The sequence below is a fragment of the Dermochelys coriacea genome, chromosome 25 (assembly GCF_009764565.3).
Source record: "Dermochelys coriacea isolate rDerCor1 chromosome 25, rDerCor1.pri.v4, whole genome shotgun sequence".
In the NCBI taxonomy this organism is placed as follows: Eukaryota; Metazoa; Chordata; order Testudines; family Dermochelyidae; genus Dermochelys; species Dermochelys coriacea.
In genome coordinates this window covers 15,775,570-15,793,508 of record NC_050092.1, presented here as the reverse complement: position 1 = coordinate 15,793,508, position 17,939 = coordinate 15,775,570, and the positions used below count along the sequence as shown (strand labels likewise).

Below are 17,939 nucleotides of genomic sequence, written 5' to 3'. Positions count from 1 at the left end.
AAAAACAAACTAAACCAAAGCTAGGGCACTGAAAGCCCTTATACTGTGCCAGAAAAAGGTTCAACACTGGAGTAATCTTATTTTTTCTGACTGATATTGCATCACTGTAGAAAAGTCCTCATATTTCAGGCCAACTTAATGAACTGTTTTTTTATCTGCAGGCTATAACAGCTCGTGATTCAATGGCAAAGTCACTGTACAGTGCCCTGTTTGACTGGATTGTTCTGCGAATTAATCATGCGCTCCTTAATAAGAAGGATATGGAAGAATCTGTTACAGTAAGTTCTTCACAAGAAATAATACCCTCTAAACTCGGCTATTGCAGTTGTGCACATAACGCTACCATAGATCACCCAATAAGACGGTAGGCTCAAATATCTGGAGTGAAATCCTGGCCCAATTGAAGTTAGTGGTAATATTCTCAGTGACTTCACTAGATCTGGGATTTCAACATAGGTGTCATAAAGGCAACGATCTATCATCTTGAAGTGTTCGTTAAAATTTTAACCATGCCAGTCATATTGGAATAGACACTCTTACTCATGCTTAGTGCATGGTCAACAACCACAACTGTAATTGTATGATTAGCTCACTTTCATGATGGCCTACCAAACAGGATTTCTGCATCATTTCCTTAGTGCTTGTCCATCGGTGTGCTCGATATATTTGGATTTGAAGATTTTGAAACCAACAGTTTTGAACAGTTCTGCATAAATTATGCAAATGAGCAGCTTCAGTATTACTTCAATCAACACATTTTCAAATTGGAACAGGTAAGAAAGAATCATAGAATCATAGAATATCAGGGTTGGAAGGGACCCCAGAAGGTCATCTAGTCCAACCCCCTGCTCAAAGCAGGACCAAGTCCCAGTTAAATCATCCCAGCCAGGGCTTTGTCAAGCCTGACCTTAAAAACCTCTAAGGAAGGAGATTCTACCACCTCCCTAGGTAACGCATTCCAGTGTTTCACCACCCTCTTAGTGAAAAAGTTTTTCCTAATATCCAATCTAAACCTCCCCCATTGCAACTTGAGACCATTACTCCTCGTTCTGTCATCTGCTACCATTGAGAACAGTCTAGAGCCATCCTCTTTGAAACCCCCTTTCAGGTAGTTGAAAGCAGCTATCAAATCCCCCCTCATTCTTCTCTTCTGCAGACTAAACAATCCCAGCTCCCTCAGCCTCTCCTCATAAGTCATGTGCTCTAGACCCCTAATCATTTTCGTTGCCCTTCGTTGTACTCTTTCCAATTTATCCACATCCTTCCTGTAGTGTGGGGCCCAAAACTGGACACAGTACTCCAGATGAGGCCTCACCAGTGTCGAATAGAGGGGAACGATCACGTCCCTCGATCTGCTCGCTATGCCCCTACTTATACATCCCAAAATGCCATTGGCCTTCTTGGCAACAAGGGCACACTGCTGACTCATATCCAGCTTCTCGTCCACTGTCACCCCTAGGTCCTTTTCCGCAGAACTGCTGCCGAGCCATTCGGTCCCTAGTCTGTAGCCGTGCATTGGATTCTTCCATCCTAAGTGCAGGACCCTGCACTTATCCTTATTGAACCTCATTAGATTTCTTTTGGCCCAATCCTCCAATTTGTCTAGGTCCTTCTGTATCCTATCCCTCCCCTCCAGCGTATCTACCACTCCTCCCAGTTTAGTATCATCCGCAAATTTGCTGAGAGTGCAATCCACACCATCCTCCAGATCATTTATGAAGATATTGAACAAAACGGGCCCCAGGACCGACCCCTGGGGCACTCCACTTGACACCGGCTGCCAACTAGACATGGAGCCATTGATCACTACCCGTTGAGCCCGACAATCTAGCCAGCTTTCTACCCACCTTATAGTGCATTCATCCAGCCCATACTTCCTTAACTTGCTGACAAGAATGCTGTGGGAGACCGTGTCAAAAGCTTTGCTAAAGTCAAGAAACAATACATCCACTGCTTTCCCTTCATCCACAGAACCAGTAATCTCATCATAAAAGGCGATTAGATTAGTCAGGCATGACCTTCCCTTGGTGAATCCATGCTGACTGTTCCTGATCACTTTCCTCTCCTCTAAGTGCTTCAGGATTGATTCTTTGAGGACCTGCTCCATGATTTTTCCAGGGACTGAGGTGAGGCTGACCGGCCTGTAGTTCCCAGGATCCTCCTTCTTCCCTTTTTTAAAGATGGGCACTACATTAGCCTTTTTCCAGTCATCCGGGACTTCCCCCGTTCGCCACGAGTTTTCAAAGATAATGGCCAAGGGCTCTGCAATCACAGCCGCCAATTCCTTCAGCACTCTCGGATGCAATTCGTCCGGCCCCATGGACTTGTGCACGTCCAGCTTTTCTAAATAGTCCCTAACCACCTCTATCTCTAGAGAGGGCTGGCCATCTCTTCCCCATTTTGTGTTGCCCAGCACAGCAGTCTGGGAGCTGACCTTGTTAGTGAAAACAGAGGCAAAAAAAGCATTGAGTACATTAGCTTTTTCCACATCCTCTGTCACTAGCTTGCCTCCCTCATTCAGTAAGGGGCCCACACTTTCCTTGGCTTTCTTATTGTTGCCAACATACCTGAAGAAACCCTTCTTGTTACTCTTGACATCTCTTGCTAGCTGCAGCTCCAGGTGCGATTTGGCCCTCCTGATATCTTTCCTACATGCCCGAGCAATATTTTTATACTCTTCCCTGGTCATATGTCCAACCTTCCACTTCTTGTAAGCTTCTTTTTTATGTTTAAGATCCGCTAGGATTTCACCATTAAGCCAAGCTGGTCGCCTGCCATATTTACTATTCTTTCGACTCAAGCATGTATTGAAGGAATGATCTCCCAGCAAAAGTTTAAGGATGGGGTAGTAAACCCTTTTATTCACGTATTGATATGTCTTGCTTTATAAAGCACCTAACCATTGCAGAAAATTAAAAGTATCCCCTCTCCAAAAAGCTTATGCTGTAACATTATAGTTGTGAAAATATTTAGTTAAAAATCCTGTTTCAGGTCCTAGTTTATTTTATGGAGGGTGTTTGTATTATGGTAAAGGCCCCATTTGGGGACAAGGGTCCCATTGTACTGGGCACTTTACATGCACAACAGACAGCTGCGGCCTCCAAGAGCTCAGTCTAAATAGAAGATGGGCTACAACACCAGAATACAACATAGATGAGGCGAGCACAAGATAACAATGAAACTAAATTACAAATTTTGGGACTGAAACTTCATCAACTTCCTGTAGCCAAAAAGGGAATTAGTTTGGAAAGGTTTGGGAAAGCAGTTGAGGTTCGTTTCAAATTATTTCATCGTTCATAAATATTTTGAGTTAGCTGCTTGTACCTGGGGTATCCTACAGTGAATTAGTCTTAATCCAAGTCAAAATAGATGGGTCATGCTTTTGGGTTTGTGCATATAGGGTGAAATTACCATTCTGGAGCATATGGTACTGGATTCACATGTATGCACTGGTATATTTTTATTAAATACGAGGTACCTGGTAAATGTAAAAAAAATCTGGCCGATATTCTGAGAAAATAAGAATGAGGAGATTCAAAGTGATGCTTCTCAGCATGTCCATAATTTGTTTACATTGCATGTAGATGTGAAGGCATTAAAAGCCATTATTATTACCATAGTGGCTAGGAGCCCTAGCCATGGACCGGGACTCTTCCCCCACCAGCCATGCTAGGCTCTGAATAAACATAGAACAAAAGCCATATACAGTAATAGTAAATCAGACTATATAAGCAAGAGGGTGTTTTTATGGTTACCACAGAGAATGTAAACTTTTCTGTGTCTTTAACCTTTCTGTAACAACTTGGCTGGCAAGAAGTCTCTGTACAGGTGTTTCCTCAATCCCTGTGACTTTAGAAGCTAACTATATAAAAGGGGGCTAGCCAGCTGTTTTCCTGTGGGTCCAGTTTCTTTATTAAATTGTATTTAACTGCAGTAAAGTACTTGAGAGAAGTCTCATTTGTTTGCTCAATGGGGTAATAGAGATTTATCTTTCTGTGCTCTGGCTTTAACTGGTTCTGGGTCTGGAACCAAAAATTATTAATCTTTCAGTTGTGAAATCTGTAGAGCATAGCAATAGCATCCAATAATAAGGTACGCTGCATCTTCTGTTCTGCAAACTGGGAAAAACCTATCATTTTCCTCATTTTAAATGTCCTCATTAACACATTCAGTATTTAAAATATTCAGTATTTCTCATTGCTTCCCCCTCCTGATAGTTATTAGAGAATGTACTTAATGCATGGATACATATCAATTACATGCTGTGTGTCCTGTAAAATCAGCTAGTGCACTTCGTGTGTGCATGGTATTTGATTTTACAACATGCTTTGTGTGGTGCAACATTCGAGATTACAGTCTGGTCTTGTGTTCCTAGGCTTAGGCTTGTTGTTTCTTTGTTTTCTTGCCGCTGACTTTAGAAAAAAACAAAAAACAAAAACTTTTCTAGATCATAATGAAATAATTTGTCCTACTGTCAATCTGCATGAGGGATAAATTGCTCTGTGTTATGAACGGTGTGTAAATAGCTTTAAACAAAAAAGTAAAGGAAAAAGTTGCCCAAACATAAGTAAACACAGCAGAGAGCCAGCATCTTAGTAATTTAGGACAGGCATTGTTATCCAGACTAACCAGAGTAAATAGCTATACGCTGTTTTTGTTTTTCTAATTCTGTTTTCCCAAACAGCCTTAATCCTTAAGTAATTCATTTCCTGTATCTCTGTCTGTGTGGGTTCCTTCGGGGATTCTTTGTATATCTCTTTTTGAGTAGGGACTTGTTCATATAACTTAAATACCGTGTTTTGTAGTGTGTTGTGCATAAAAATCACAGAGTAGATAAATTGGACAAATTTAATTTCACCCAATTGAAAGGATGCATTTTCTAACATCCATCATGTAGAAAGCACCTCCACTTCACATTCTGCTGCTTCTCTCTTTTTAAACATGTGGTTCTGTTTTTCACCAGGGTGTAAATACGTTACACAGAATTGTAAGTGTATTATCTCCAAACCAGTTTGCCTCTGGCTTTCACAGCATAAAGAAAAGCTGATTTGTGGAGCTGGCACTGCAAGGTTGTTTGGCACAAAACTATGTGGAGGTGTACTTTGCACAGCTTTATCAAACAAAACTCCAAATCTTCTGAACTAAGGCAATGTTTACTGCAGGCAAGACATATCCGCCATCGCCCTTAGAGAAATGGATTCCATGTCTCACTCCCCAGTGTTTTGTAGGCCTGGTCTGCCTGACTTACGGAGTTTACCGTACAGAGATTGATTAATATTTTATTTAGAGAATCTATGCTTTAGTATCTATAAGTGAATTTTTTTTTCTGGTTCTGACTGCCCCTGTATGAACTAACAAACTTGAAACCTGGCAGTATCTATCTAAAGAAGCCTTGATGTGGGATGCAGTGTTTAGTTAGCAGAGCTTGACAGGCTGCTGTGGTGATATGGAAATTTTCTTGAGTTGCACAGGAGGAGTATCAAAGTGAAGGGATTGCTTGGCACAATATTGACTATACAGATAACGTGACCTGCATTCACTTAATCAGCAAGAAGCCCACTGGCCTCTTCTATCTACTAGATGAAGAAAGCAAGTAAGTATCAAGTTTCTTCCTCAAGACTTGCTGTGTGTGTCATAAGGGAAAAGGTCATAAATAGATGAAGTGAATAGTTATGGTAGATAACAGACTAAGGGGAGGGAGGGATCTTCGTATGTACAGTGTACAGCTAAATAAGATTCCTTTCTGAGAAATTACGCCAGTATGTTGGTGTTCTTGAGTGCTGCTGTAAACAAAACTTGGAGTTTTCACTGTGTAATTATGGAGCTAGTATGAAGCACATGGCTGTGGAATGTAATTATGAAAGCGCTGTAAGACATAGCTACTTAGTACCAGTTGTTACAAAGCTTGATAATGGAAGGTGGGTATGAAATATCTATATGTACAATAGATGTTTCTAAATATTCTGCTTCGTTGTGGATTGCTTTCTGCTAAAAAGTTAACTCTGTAACTCAGCTCTCTAAGTGCCTAAGCAGGGACTATAAGCATATATAGGGCATTGTTATCCAGTTTATCGCTGCTAGTGACATCTCTGACTGTACCAGCTCACACCTCTCTGTATGAGCAGGCTTACCTTCATTCATACTTGAAGAGCAAGAAGCTGATATTTCCCACTCTGTTTCCTACTTTATGTCCTTAGCTTCCCACACGCCACCAACCAGACCCTACTTGCAAAGTTCAAGCAGCAGTATGAGGAGAACAAATTCTTTGTTGGGACACCAGTGAAGGAACCTGCTTTTATCATCCGGCACTTTGCGGGGAAAGTTAAATATCAGATAAAGGTATGTAGTAGATTTTGAACAGTCACCAAAGGCCCTTTCCTATCCTACAATTCAGTATAAACAGAAAACTTGTTGGGTCTGGGTTAGACTTGGTGTGTCACTAGACCTTGGATTAGTTTTTTTGTGAAAGTCTTGGAGTGAAGACCAAGACCATTTTAAGAATTATTCGGGCTGACATATCCCCTTAGTCAAAACACAGTTCCATAGGAATCCTTTCTGATATAGTGTTTCGGGCCTGGTGATTCTGTTCTGCAGGATTTCCGAGAGAAGAACATGGATTACATGAGACCAGATATTGTTGCTTTGCTGAGAAGTAGTGACAGTGCCTACGTTCGTGAGCTGATAGGAATGGACCCAGTGGCTGTGTTCCGCTGGGCTATTCTGCGGGCAGCAATTAGAGCGATGGCTGTCTTTGCAGAAGCAGGACGTCAAAGAGCCCAGAAAACTGCAGGTACTAAGCACAGAGAAACCACTCTGGAAATATTTTTAAATACAAGCAATTGCTGTTCTTTATATCAATAGATCTAAGGGATTTTCTATCCTACAGATGTAGGATAGAAAATATTAAAGCTTAATGCTGAAGGGGAAACTGTGTCCTACAGTTTAAATAACTTGTCCAAGGCCAAGAAGGGCATAGATGTTGTTATACCTGAGTTCAGAAGTTAGGAATTCCTGCCTTTCAGCCCTGTGTAATGGCTACACCTAGCATGAAAGCCTGTTGCCACCAGTGCATGCTTTAGAAACAGTGTGTGAAATATGATAAAATATTTTGTAAAGCTAGTTCTAATGCGTAGCAGGTATTGTCTGCCTGTCACTGCTTATTTAATGGCATTTCGTCAGGCTTCCCAAGCCCCCACTGAGATCCCAATTTTATAAACTAGATTGTTTCACCTTTAATACTCAGTCTTAAGAGCTTTTTGAATAGATGAGTTTGCCAGCTGTAGTTGAAGCAAAACTTTAGACCCTCAGGTATATTTCTGCAGTTGTGATTGAAATGCTGTATGTTCCATTGTGTGGATAAATTTGTCAAAATTAACGAGTACTGTCCTTTATTTTCATTAACAGGTGTGGTGCGTCATGGACCCCGGGTTCCCCTGGGAGAACTCCAGAGAGCAAACACACCAGTTGAAAAAGTTTATCGGTGAGAGACATATGCTTGGCCTCTAAATCAGAGCCATTTACACAGAACAATGGGCAGTATCCTAAGGATAGTAGGGAAGCGTTAATTTGCCCTATGGGGAAGGGCCCTACTCTGCTGGGCCATGTTGTACACAGTACCTAGTGTCACCGCTATCCACACGCTTGGTTGACAACTCATTTATTTTTTCAGTATCTTGGCAGTTGTGTTGAGTTCTTCCAGTTGTTATTTTTATTAATAGGAAGTAGTACAAAAAATAGGAGATTCTCTAGATGAGGCATAATTGCTCTCTACTTAGTATGCTTAGGCTGTATAAATTGCGATGGGAGACACAGAAGAAGCTGTTCACTTGGAATATCTATCTTTAATTACCCCCTCTTCTAAAATGTTCGGAGGCCAAGGATGCCTGAATAACGTTGAATGAATGTGCATGGGCCTGTGGAAGAAGTGGGGTTTAGGAGGGATTTGGAAGAGGACAGTGGGGAGGATGCTGTGCTGTCATTGGGAATTACGGTAGAACCTCGGAGTTATGAACACCACAGTTACAAACCAACCGGTCAACCACACAGTTCATTTGGTAGTGGATGTACACAGCAGCAAGAGACAGGAAAAAAAGCCCTCAAAAAAGCGCCAGTACTGTGTTAAACGTAAACTATAACTTAAAAACGTAAAAAAATAAAGGGAAAGTTTAGAAAAAAATTTCACAAGATAAAGAAACTGTTTCTTTGCTTGTTTCATTTAAATTAAGATTGTTAAAATCAGAATTTTTCTTCTGCATAGTAAAGTTTCAAAGATGTATTAAGTCAATATTCAGTTGTAAACTTTTGAAAGAACAGCCATAATGTTGTGTTCAGAGTTGTGAACATTTCAGAGTTACAAACAACCTCCATTTCCCCCATATGTTCGTAATGCTGAGGTTCTACTGTAACTTCATGCATAGAGAGCAGCATGGAGAAAAGGAACAGAGGGAACGTTGCCTTGTGGTGAAGGATCCAGTAAACAAGATCCAAGGTGTTGGGCAGGGAACCTAGATGAGTTTTGTTACTTATACACAGTAGCACCCTCCATTTGCTAGCCACTTTACAGACACTGCGGAAGATGCAGTCCCTGCACCTCTGAGCATGCAGTCTAATTATCTGTGTTATGGTAGTGCCTAGAGGCCTCAATTAAGGATTAGGGTCCTCTTATACTAGGTACTATAGAAATATCTAAATAAGACAGTCCTTGACCCAGGGATTTGGCAGCATAGGATACTGATATGATGCAAAAGTACACTGAAGAAAACTGGAGCTGTCTATATGCTTTCTCTTGTCTAGATATCACTTCTATGTCAACTTTCCCTTATTCTGTAACTGCTATGGAATTTTAAGATTTTGCTTTCTGGAGCATATCCACTCTTCCTACTCATTCCCAATTTGGAGTATTAATCCAGATATAATCCAATTTCCCAGCCTCTGGCTAGGATACCTGAAAAGTCTCTTTTCAGATGGAAATAAGGAGCAGATAAATGCATATATTCTACTTTACTTGAAATGTTCTGAAGAAAGGAAGGAAAATAAAGATCTGTCTGCATGTAAGAAAGTGTTGTTTATAAAGTCTTCTTAAGGAGATGCTCCAGCTGGTTGTTAGATAAGAAACAGTGCTACCAAATATCACTGATGTAAACTCTGAACCTATCCTTACCCTAAGTTTCTAAACTCTCCATCTGTAATTACTGTATGTGGCTTTCTATGTTGTACATTCTTTCCCATGCTGTTGGACCCTGAAAACTGAAGAATCCATATGAGTCCCCATACTTTCGTAGCCTTTATTTCTAGGAGTATGGCAGTGATCACTGAAAATGCAGTGAAGTGGTTGGGAGCAGGGAGATTCCTTACAGAGCTGGTTCTGATCATTCCTCTGTCTCTGCATATTTACCTTTCCATACAATACTTAGGTTCTATACATGTTCCTTTGCAGCTGCTCAGTGCTTGATTTCTCATTTGATTGCTCTGAGGATTTCGATATAAATGCTTTTGAAGACATCATTGCTTTTTATGAAAGCAAGAAGTAAGTAGAAGTGAGAAGACTTTGTAGTTGGAGACCAGGGAGGCACATTCCTGGGCAGATGCACCTTCTGAGCATGGTTAGGGCAGAAATCAAGCCTCATAAAATAACTGGTTCATAGCAAACTGGACACTTTCAGCCAAGCACAAGTGAAGTCCACACTTAACTCTTAGTAGGCCAATAAAACTATCAGCCATAGTTTCACTCATTTCCTTTAGATATTTTAATGAAAAAAAAATTAACAGCTTTCTTAAAAAGAACTGTCAAAGGAACTAGAGACAATGAATGAATATCTTTTTTAAAAATGGTTGGTGCTGCTTCACTGAGCAGCTTAGAATGGCAATGGCATTTTATGGTCAGAAGTGACTTCTTACACTTCTGTTATATTTTTGGTTTGTGCCTCTCTGGAAAGTAAAGAAGGTAAGTTTTTTGCGAAGATGTGATGCTCCCAAGCATGGTGCATGGTTAAACTGATTTTGATTCAACCACTAATTAGAGACCATCCCAGGCTGACTTTTAAAAGCTAAACATGAGTTTAAAAAAAATAACTTGAACTGGAAATGGGAGAAGTAAAACTTCACTTCGATGCAGTTTCAAGTAATCCTACAACATCTAGCTTTCTGGTCTACTTTTTCATGAGATTGTGCTAACCAAACATACTGTAACATTCAGACATATTGAAATATTCAGAGAAATATTTATTGCTAGATTAAGTGCAAAAAAGTTTCAAATATTGTCTCTAAAGACAATTCAATTAGCACACAAAATAGCTTCTTTGCACATGTTAAGCTATTTAAAATTGTATTTCTCTACAAGGGAGCAATTCCCACTTTTGGGTCATTTTGCTCCTTTGCTCCTAGCTATTTGTTTGCACAGTTTTACTTGGACATCGCATTAAGGACTTGCTGACTGTGTTGACTTCTATTGGTAAAAAGCTGTGATCCTCAGTGCATTCAGAATTGATGACCCAAAAGTGTGCATCAAATGGACACTAGGCCTAGAAAATAACTTGACACTTGACCTTGATATTTAAAACATAAGGGCACTAATTGATATGTCAAGCCAGCACTTTCTCTTCCAGAAATGTTCATGTTTAGGGAAAAGTAGCCTAGGATGGACCTGCTGTTTAGAACATACTGGGTGATGGGACTTCCTTTTTATCTCCTTGTTTTCTCTCTCATGGCTGTCTTTGTCTGGCTGTGGATCGTTTAGAGACTTGCATGACCAAATCATCAAGAGCATAAAAGGACTTCCCTGGCAGGGTGAAGATCCCTGTAGGCTGCTTCGGTCACTCAGTCGACTTCAGCAACCTCGCTTCCATTTCCTGTGAGTTTTGGTGCTCTGGGCATTGCTTTGCAAGTGCAACAATAATGAAGCAGTTATTACAGTCCAGAACAAAATGGTTATTTTTGTGACAGTAGAGCAAGCTGCTCTTAAGATTAATTTAAACAAAACAGAAATTTTGAGCAAAATGTTTCCTCTGTAAAAGTGCACTACCTGTAGTGGCTGCAGAGAATGTTACATTGCTTCCTTTGCACAAGCTAATGCTAAATTCTGCTTTTGATACCAACTAGCCTCTAAACACCAAATTGTATAGAAAATAAAGTTTCACAACATAAGTGCAATTTTTATAGTGAGGGTGCTGAGCGCCATTGAACCAAACTGTAAACCCTGTATATGATAGAAATCACTTTAAGCCATGGGGAGCAGCAGCCCCCCAGTTCCAGCATCTGTGAAGATAAGGAAGTGAATAGTTTCCCAAAGTGTAGGACATAGGCTAACAATACATATATTCCTAGACCTATCTTTGTGCCCTAGCCTAGGAAGTCCTGGAGACGATCCCATTAGTGAGGCTTCAGAATTCCTAACTGGCATATTGAGGCATGTGCTGTTCAGCTGTGAACAGCTCCCTGCTCTCACAAAGTGATGCTGGGACCACGCGAGATAGCCTTTTGGCAGTGCATAAGTGTGATAAGACTTCCAAAGACTGTACAGTTGGTTGTATAGACTAATAGCATGTGTGTGTTTTTGTTTTATTTTTTAAAGCAAATACAGCATATGCAGCAATTAACATTTCTCTAACAGCTGTGAATTTTATTTGTAGACTAAACATTTCCTTTTTGCTAATACTGCTGGTATTGGAAATTGGCAAAACAGTCTCCTCGCAAAGTAATGCAGGGAATGCAAGCCAATCAGTTATAAGGAACTCCTATGTATGCATGAACACCTCCTGAAGCTGTTGCACTCATTCTCTTCTGCTCTGCATCTTAGCATGGTCTAATTTGCAAGGCATGGCTAACACGCTGAACTAACAAAAATCATATTATGTATTGTTTCTTAAACAATCTTTAATATTTTAACAGGAAGAGTAGAGGTACCAAACAAAAGCAGATAATTCCCAAGGTAAATTCATTCAGCACGTTTTACAATGTCTTGGGTTTTGCAAGTAATGACTATGCATCTTGCATCAGGAAGACTGTTCTAGAATACAGAAAAATGTTCATTTCCCTTTCACGTCCAAAAGATGAGTTTGCTGTATAGGTACAGTTTGTTCTTTTATCTGTAGAGTTACGGAAATATTTCTTGAATTCTCTTTCTGTAAACCAACGTGCATGTAACTGGAAGGCTTATGGAATAGCTAAATATGTGGAGAAAGCACATTTCAGTGTTCCTAGAAATAGCAACACTCTTTTCTAGATACTACATCTGGGGTAAACCTACTGAATTCTGGAGCTCGAGTAGAGTTCACAGGTGATCTGTGACTCATCCGGGCAGTGGAGACTAGTTGTGGATGAACCTACCTGCATTAGGATATGGGAGGAAATGGCACATGTGCAGAGCCACTGACTAGCCCACAAGGGGCAGAAGTATCAGGGGGGAGGCTGTGTGTTTTCCTGTCCTTAAGGAAGAAATGGTTTCGGTATTTGGAAGAGAATGATTTAGGTTTAAAATAAAAATCATGAGACTCACTGAGGGCTTCAACAATTTTCCATATTACAAGTGTGATCACAGTTTATATAGATGTATATTGACTGAGTGAAAACAGCAAATCTCTCTGTTCTAGAACTTGCTGGACTCCAAGTCTTTGAAGCTTATAGTGAGCATGACTCTGCATGATCGGACTACAAAATCCCTCTTACACTTACACAAAAAGAAGAAACCACCTAGCATAAGTGCACAGTTTCAGGTAAATGAGTGTCTGAACTGGAGAGAGATCAATATTTCAGCCTTCATAGAGAATCAGAAACCACTGCTATGCCATGGAGTGAGTGCACACCACTGAGACCTGTCCCTGAACAGATCTGACTTCTGGTTTATTTCCTAAACCTGTTTGCACATTCTCTATATAGATCAGGGGTTCTCAAACTGGGGGTAGGGACCCCTCAGGGGGTCGCGAGGTTATTACATGGGGGGTCATGAGCTGTCAGCCTCCACTCCAAACCCTGCTTTGCCTCCAGCATTTATAATGGTGTTAAATATATTAAAAAGTGTTTTTAATGTAAAGGGGGGGTCGCACTCAGAGGCTTGCTATGTGAAAGGGTACACCAGTACAAAAGTCTGAGAACCCCTGATATAGATGATCAGCTCATTCTCCTAGCTCTTATGCGATCTTCCGACACTTGTGGTCTGCCCTCTGTCACCAAAAAAAATAGGACCTTCTGGCAGTCAGCACCTATGGGGTAGGCTGCGCTAGGTCAGTAATAAGCTACACAATTAGTTGTTGCCATTGTTTGGAATATCTCCAAGGATTAGAGGTGAAGGTGTCTTGATGCTTCTGGCAGAGAAAGGAAAAAAGTAACACAAAAGAGATGAAATGGTGGCACCTAAGGTCCCCCCTATCAGATCAATTATTGTTTGATTAGCCATAAGACTAGAGAGGCCTTGTACTCGGAGGAGGAAGGTCTGCTATTGCCAAAACATCATCATCATCAAACACGCACAGTGTACTAAGGACCATTGTGCCAACCAGAGTGACTGCATTTGACAGCATCACACCAAGTGGTATGAAGTTCCTAGATCTGGCTTTATCCTATGAACACCAATCTCTGGGCAGCCCCGTGGGCACTGCCAGGTATGATCATGGTGCCCACCCCTTTGTGTGTTGATGGAGAGTGAGAGCACAGTGTGTGTAGGGTGTTTTTGTCCATTTGAACAACATGACTGAAGAACATTCAAAGCTATTGCTCAAGGCAACTCAAAATAGTGATATTTGAAGAATGAGTGTATTGAATGTCTCATTCCAGAACTCCCTCAATAAATTACTGGAGACCCTGGGGAAAGCTGAGCCATTTTTCATTCGCTGCATCCGCTCCAATGCTGAGAAGGTAGGTCATTCTGCCTCCCAGAGCTAAGTTGTTCTGATTACTGGATGTACAGATAGGGCATCCCTATCAATGTACCATTGTCAACATTTTAGATTAGTCTTTGCTTTGAGGCAGCCTGCAACTAGCATACGTAAAGGCAAATTGTGTTTTCTCTGATAAAAATATAGTAGTGCATGAAATAATTCTTAGTTAGGTTTTTGAAGAGAATGTAATGAAAGCAAGAGACTCTTGTGTGTTGTGGGGAGGGATTCAAAGACTGATGTCATCATCAAATGGCTTTTGTCAAAATAGCCACAGCAGCCCTCTTTTATAAAACTTGTGTCATCACAGCAAGCCTTGGAGATTATGGTTCTGGCTAGTTCAAGGGACTGGCAACCAGTTCTAGCTCTACTCAGGTTTGTAGTTACAGGATGCAGTTACCATAAGATAGCTGTTTGGTGGCATCTGTGGAATGAATTAGTGGGTCTCAGTACAGTTTGTGGATAGATATCTGCACCTCAGGAATGACCACTTGGCGCTAGTTGCTCCGTTGTTAGTTCTAGGAGAATTACCAAGAAGAATGCAAAGATGAATAGTAACAAGCACACTATTCTTTATATTATTTGGTTACTCTGGTTATTTTTTCTGCTATGCCGTGTAAAGTGCTGTTGCTCTTCTGTCAAGTGATAGCAGATGCTAGGGTCTTGCTGGTTGCTGATTTCTCCTCCTCCAAAGGGAAACCAATATGGAGTCTGGGTATTTTCTTATTGCAGCTTGTTCATTTACACTGTGGACACCAGTCCTCAAAGAGAGGAGGTCATAAATTGCATGTAGGTAATATGCTTATTCTGGAATCTTAGTCAAAACACCAATGTCCAATTTCCAGGAAGCAGTTCTGTCCCAAGAACTCCAGTTAGAGAAAAAACTTCTCCAAGCTTCCTCAAAGAACCTACATCACAAAATTAACAGTATGCAATAGAACCTCAGAGTTACGAACACCAGAGTTACAAACTGACGAGTCAACCACACACCTTATTTGGAACTGAAAGTACACAATGAGGCAGCAGCACAGACCCCCCCAAAAAAGGAAGTGTAGTGCAGTACTGTATTAAATGTAAACTACTAAAAAATAAAGGGAAAGTTTAAAAAAAAAATTGACAAAGTAAGGAAACTTTTGATGCTTAATGACAGGCTTCAGAGTAGCAGCCGTGTTAGTCTGTATTCGCAAAAAGAAAAGGAGGACTTGTGGCACCTTAGAGACTAACAAATTTATTTGAGCATAAGCTCAATGGATGCATTCAGTGAAGTGAGCTGTAGCTCACAAAAGCTTATGCTTAAATAAATTTGTTAGTCTCTAAGGTGCCACAAGTCCTCCTTTTCTTTCTATGTTTGTTTCATTTTAATTAAGATAGTTAAAAGCAGCATTTTTCATCTGCATAGTAAAGTTTCAAAGCGGTATTAAATCAACATTCAGTTGTAAACTTTTGAAAGAACCATAATGTTTTGTTCAGTTACCTACATTTCAGTTACCAGCAACATCCCTTCCCGAGGTGCTCATAACTCTGAGGTTCTACTGTAACATTTCTTTAAGAATTCTACACTGCTCACATGCTAAAAAGAACTTTAAAGATTATATGTAACAGTGCCATTTTTTTGACTCCTGCCATAAGAATACTGTCTCCAGCTGTGTGGATCTGGAGGGAAGAAATGTAAATATTTTGGGGTAGCTTGCTTTAGGTGAGTAGGAGAAAGGTGAGACTGACAGAAAATCAGTCTAAATTCTCAGTAAGAGATCTTGCCTTAGAGGAGATGGTGCAAATTGTGTGCTGTGTTTAGGTTTCTGTTTCCCTGTGTCTCTTTCAGAGGGAGCTATTCTTTGATGAGGGATTAGTATTGCAGCAGTTGAGATACACTGGCATGTTGGAGACTGTGCGAATCCGAAGATCTGGTTACAGTGCCAAATATACATTCCAGGTACTTAGGGTGCAGTGGGATCAAACCAGTATGATTTGGGAAGCATCTGCTTCTATAAAAAAAAAAAAAAAAAAAACACCACTTATGAGATGCACAGGTGTCTTCAGCTGTGTGTCTTTATAATATATGCTGCTATGACCACTTGGACTCAGTTTCAATTTCTGTGCTAGGAAATATCTGCTTAATCTAGCTCTGAAACCTCAATGAAATGCTATCTAAAAGCATGTGTCATTAACTTAGACAGGTCCTGTGAATGCTGACAAGGCACAATCTGAAGTGCTCTGAGGTTTATCTATGCTGTTCTATTTATTGCATGTAGAGAAAAATCTTAATGTCTCAGCTATGTACATGTCAATAGGCCTATTCCATTATAAAGTAATATACTTGTATCCTCTGGATGTGGCAGATATACACACACCTCCATATACTAAGCATTAACTTTGATGCGAAACTGGAAGGAGCCAGCATTTTACAGGTTAAAAAATATTAGTGATATTAGTATTTCCTGAAATTAAGCTAAGTTATTTGGGCTGCAATGATTTGGAAGCTTAGAGCTAGTTAGAACTCCAGACTCCTGAATTGTCTACTAACTCTGGTCTCTCAAAAGAAAAGGAGTACTTGTGGCACCTTAGAGACTAGCAAATTTATTTGAGAATAAGCTTTCATGAGCTAAATTTGCTAGTCTCTAAGGTGCCACAAGTACTCCTTTTCTTTTGCGAATACAGACTAACACGGCTGCTACTCTGAAATCTGGTCTCTCACTGTCTCTGTTTGTTACCAACTCAGGATTTCAAAGACCAGTTTCAAGTGTTACTACCCCAAAATGCCAAAGCCTCAAAGGAAGAGATCTCAGCTCATCTGAATAAACTGAAACTGGACAAAAACAACTACCAAATAGGAAAGACCAAGGTCTGTAAAATGTGTCCTCCACTTCAGCCCCTGTAAGAAACACTAATGTGCTGAGTCTGCACGTTTTGCTGGGGAATTCCAACATATATTTGAATTTCTTTCTTCTCCTATCCACAGGAAAATGAACTGTTTTAAAAATTTGACTCTGTCTTCTCCAGGATATCTCAATTGCTTGTAGCTCCTCCAATTCCTTATTAAGACAGCTAACGGCAGCATCCTGGACTTGGTGCAGGGCTGAACCCTGCAGTGACAGCCTTTATACTTTAAGGACATTGGCTCTGTGGACCATGAGCACCACTGGCTTTTATCACAAAGATCAGTGTTTCCATTTAGGAAGAGATTTGTGCTGCCTTCAGAGAAGTGTGTGGTGGAATCTGAACATGAGGGTTTAGTTAGTAAAACAGAATTTAATAGATTTTTGGGAGGAAGAATTCATGATGTTGGGCTTTACAAGTGAACCATATTCCCAGCCTGTGTGGGACAGAATTGTGGCTATCTATCCTCCATTTATGTTTAATACCCAGAAAACTAGGAAATGGGATGAAAAAACTTATTAATGTATCAGATATAATGAACAGATATTATGTGGCAGGAGGCAGCCATAGCTGTTTGGAAAAGGAAATGCAATACTCTTATAACTTGAAAGCAAAGTATATGCATGCCCTAGTATAGTATCCCTGGAATATATCCTTCTAAGAGATGGAGCAGTCTGGTACTGATTAATGCTCATGTGACCTTTTTTACTGACTAGGTGTTTATGAAGGAGGCTGAACGACAGATGCTACAGGACACACTACATAAAGAAGTGATCAGGAAGATAGTTCTCCTTCAGAGCTGGCTCCGGATGGTTTTGGAAAGGAGAAACTTTCTCAGAATGCGGCAGGCAACCATTACTCTGCAGGTACGTGTAACTTGATTTTAGTGTGAGCTGCAAATCTCTGCCAAAAACATTTCTGTGGTTGCTTCTGACCAATGAAATTTTGCTTCTAGACTCGTTGGCGTTCATACCGTATTAGGAGGGCATTGGAGAGGACTAACGCTGCCATTTACATTCAGTCAGTATGGCGAGGATACAGGGAGAGAGAATCCTACCATCAGCAGAGGAAGAGAATCTCCCTTTTGCAGGCTCTTGTCAGGGGACACCTACAGCGCAAGAGGTAAAGGAAAAGGAGTGATATGGTTCAGCCAGGCCTAAATTCAGATACCGCTCAGGCTGTTTCAGAGCTAGC

General features: G+C 40.6%; 1 protein-coding gene across 15 annotated transcripts in view; it reads left to right on the top strand.

Moving 5' to 3' along the window:
• MYO9B (myosin IXB) overlaps nt 1-17,939 on the top strand; it is an 80,114-nt gene that overhangs the window by 43,255 nt on the left and 18,920 nt on the right. For 9 of the 15 annotated variants that reach the window (XM_038383660.2, XM_038383655.2, XM_043502618.1 and 6 more), the window contains exons 9-22: nt 162-278; nt 639-773; nt 5,472-5,593; nt 6,198-6,339; nt 6,595-6,790; nt 7,405-7,480; nt 10,736-10,849; nt 11,887-11,926; nt 12,588-12,710; nt 13,768-13,848; nt 15,691-15,801; nt 16,588-16,710; nt 17,462-17,611; nt 17,701-17,867. In XM_038383660.2, the coding sequence (XP_038239588.1) occupies nt 162-278; nt 639-773; nt 5,472-5,593; nt 6,198-6,339; nt 6,595-6,790; nt 7,405-7,480; nt 10,736-10,849; nt 11,887-11,926; nt 12,588-12,710; nt 13,768-13,848; nt 15,691-15,801; nt 16,588-16,710; nt 17,462-17,611; nt 17,701-17,867 (1,697 nt within the window). Of the gene's footprint in view, nt 1-161; nt 279-638; nt 774-5,471; nt 5,594-6,197; nt 6,340-6,594; nt 6,791-7,404; nt 7,481-9,436; nt 9,527-10,735; nt 10,850-11,886; nt 11,927-12,587; nt 12,711-13,767; nt 13,849-15,690; nt 15,802-16,587; nt 16,711-17,461; nt 17,612-17,700; nt 17,868-17,939 lie in introns of all 15 variants that reach the window. The other 6 variants (XM_038383657.2, XM_043502619.1, XM_038383661.2 and 3 more) reach the window with 1 other exon arrangement.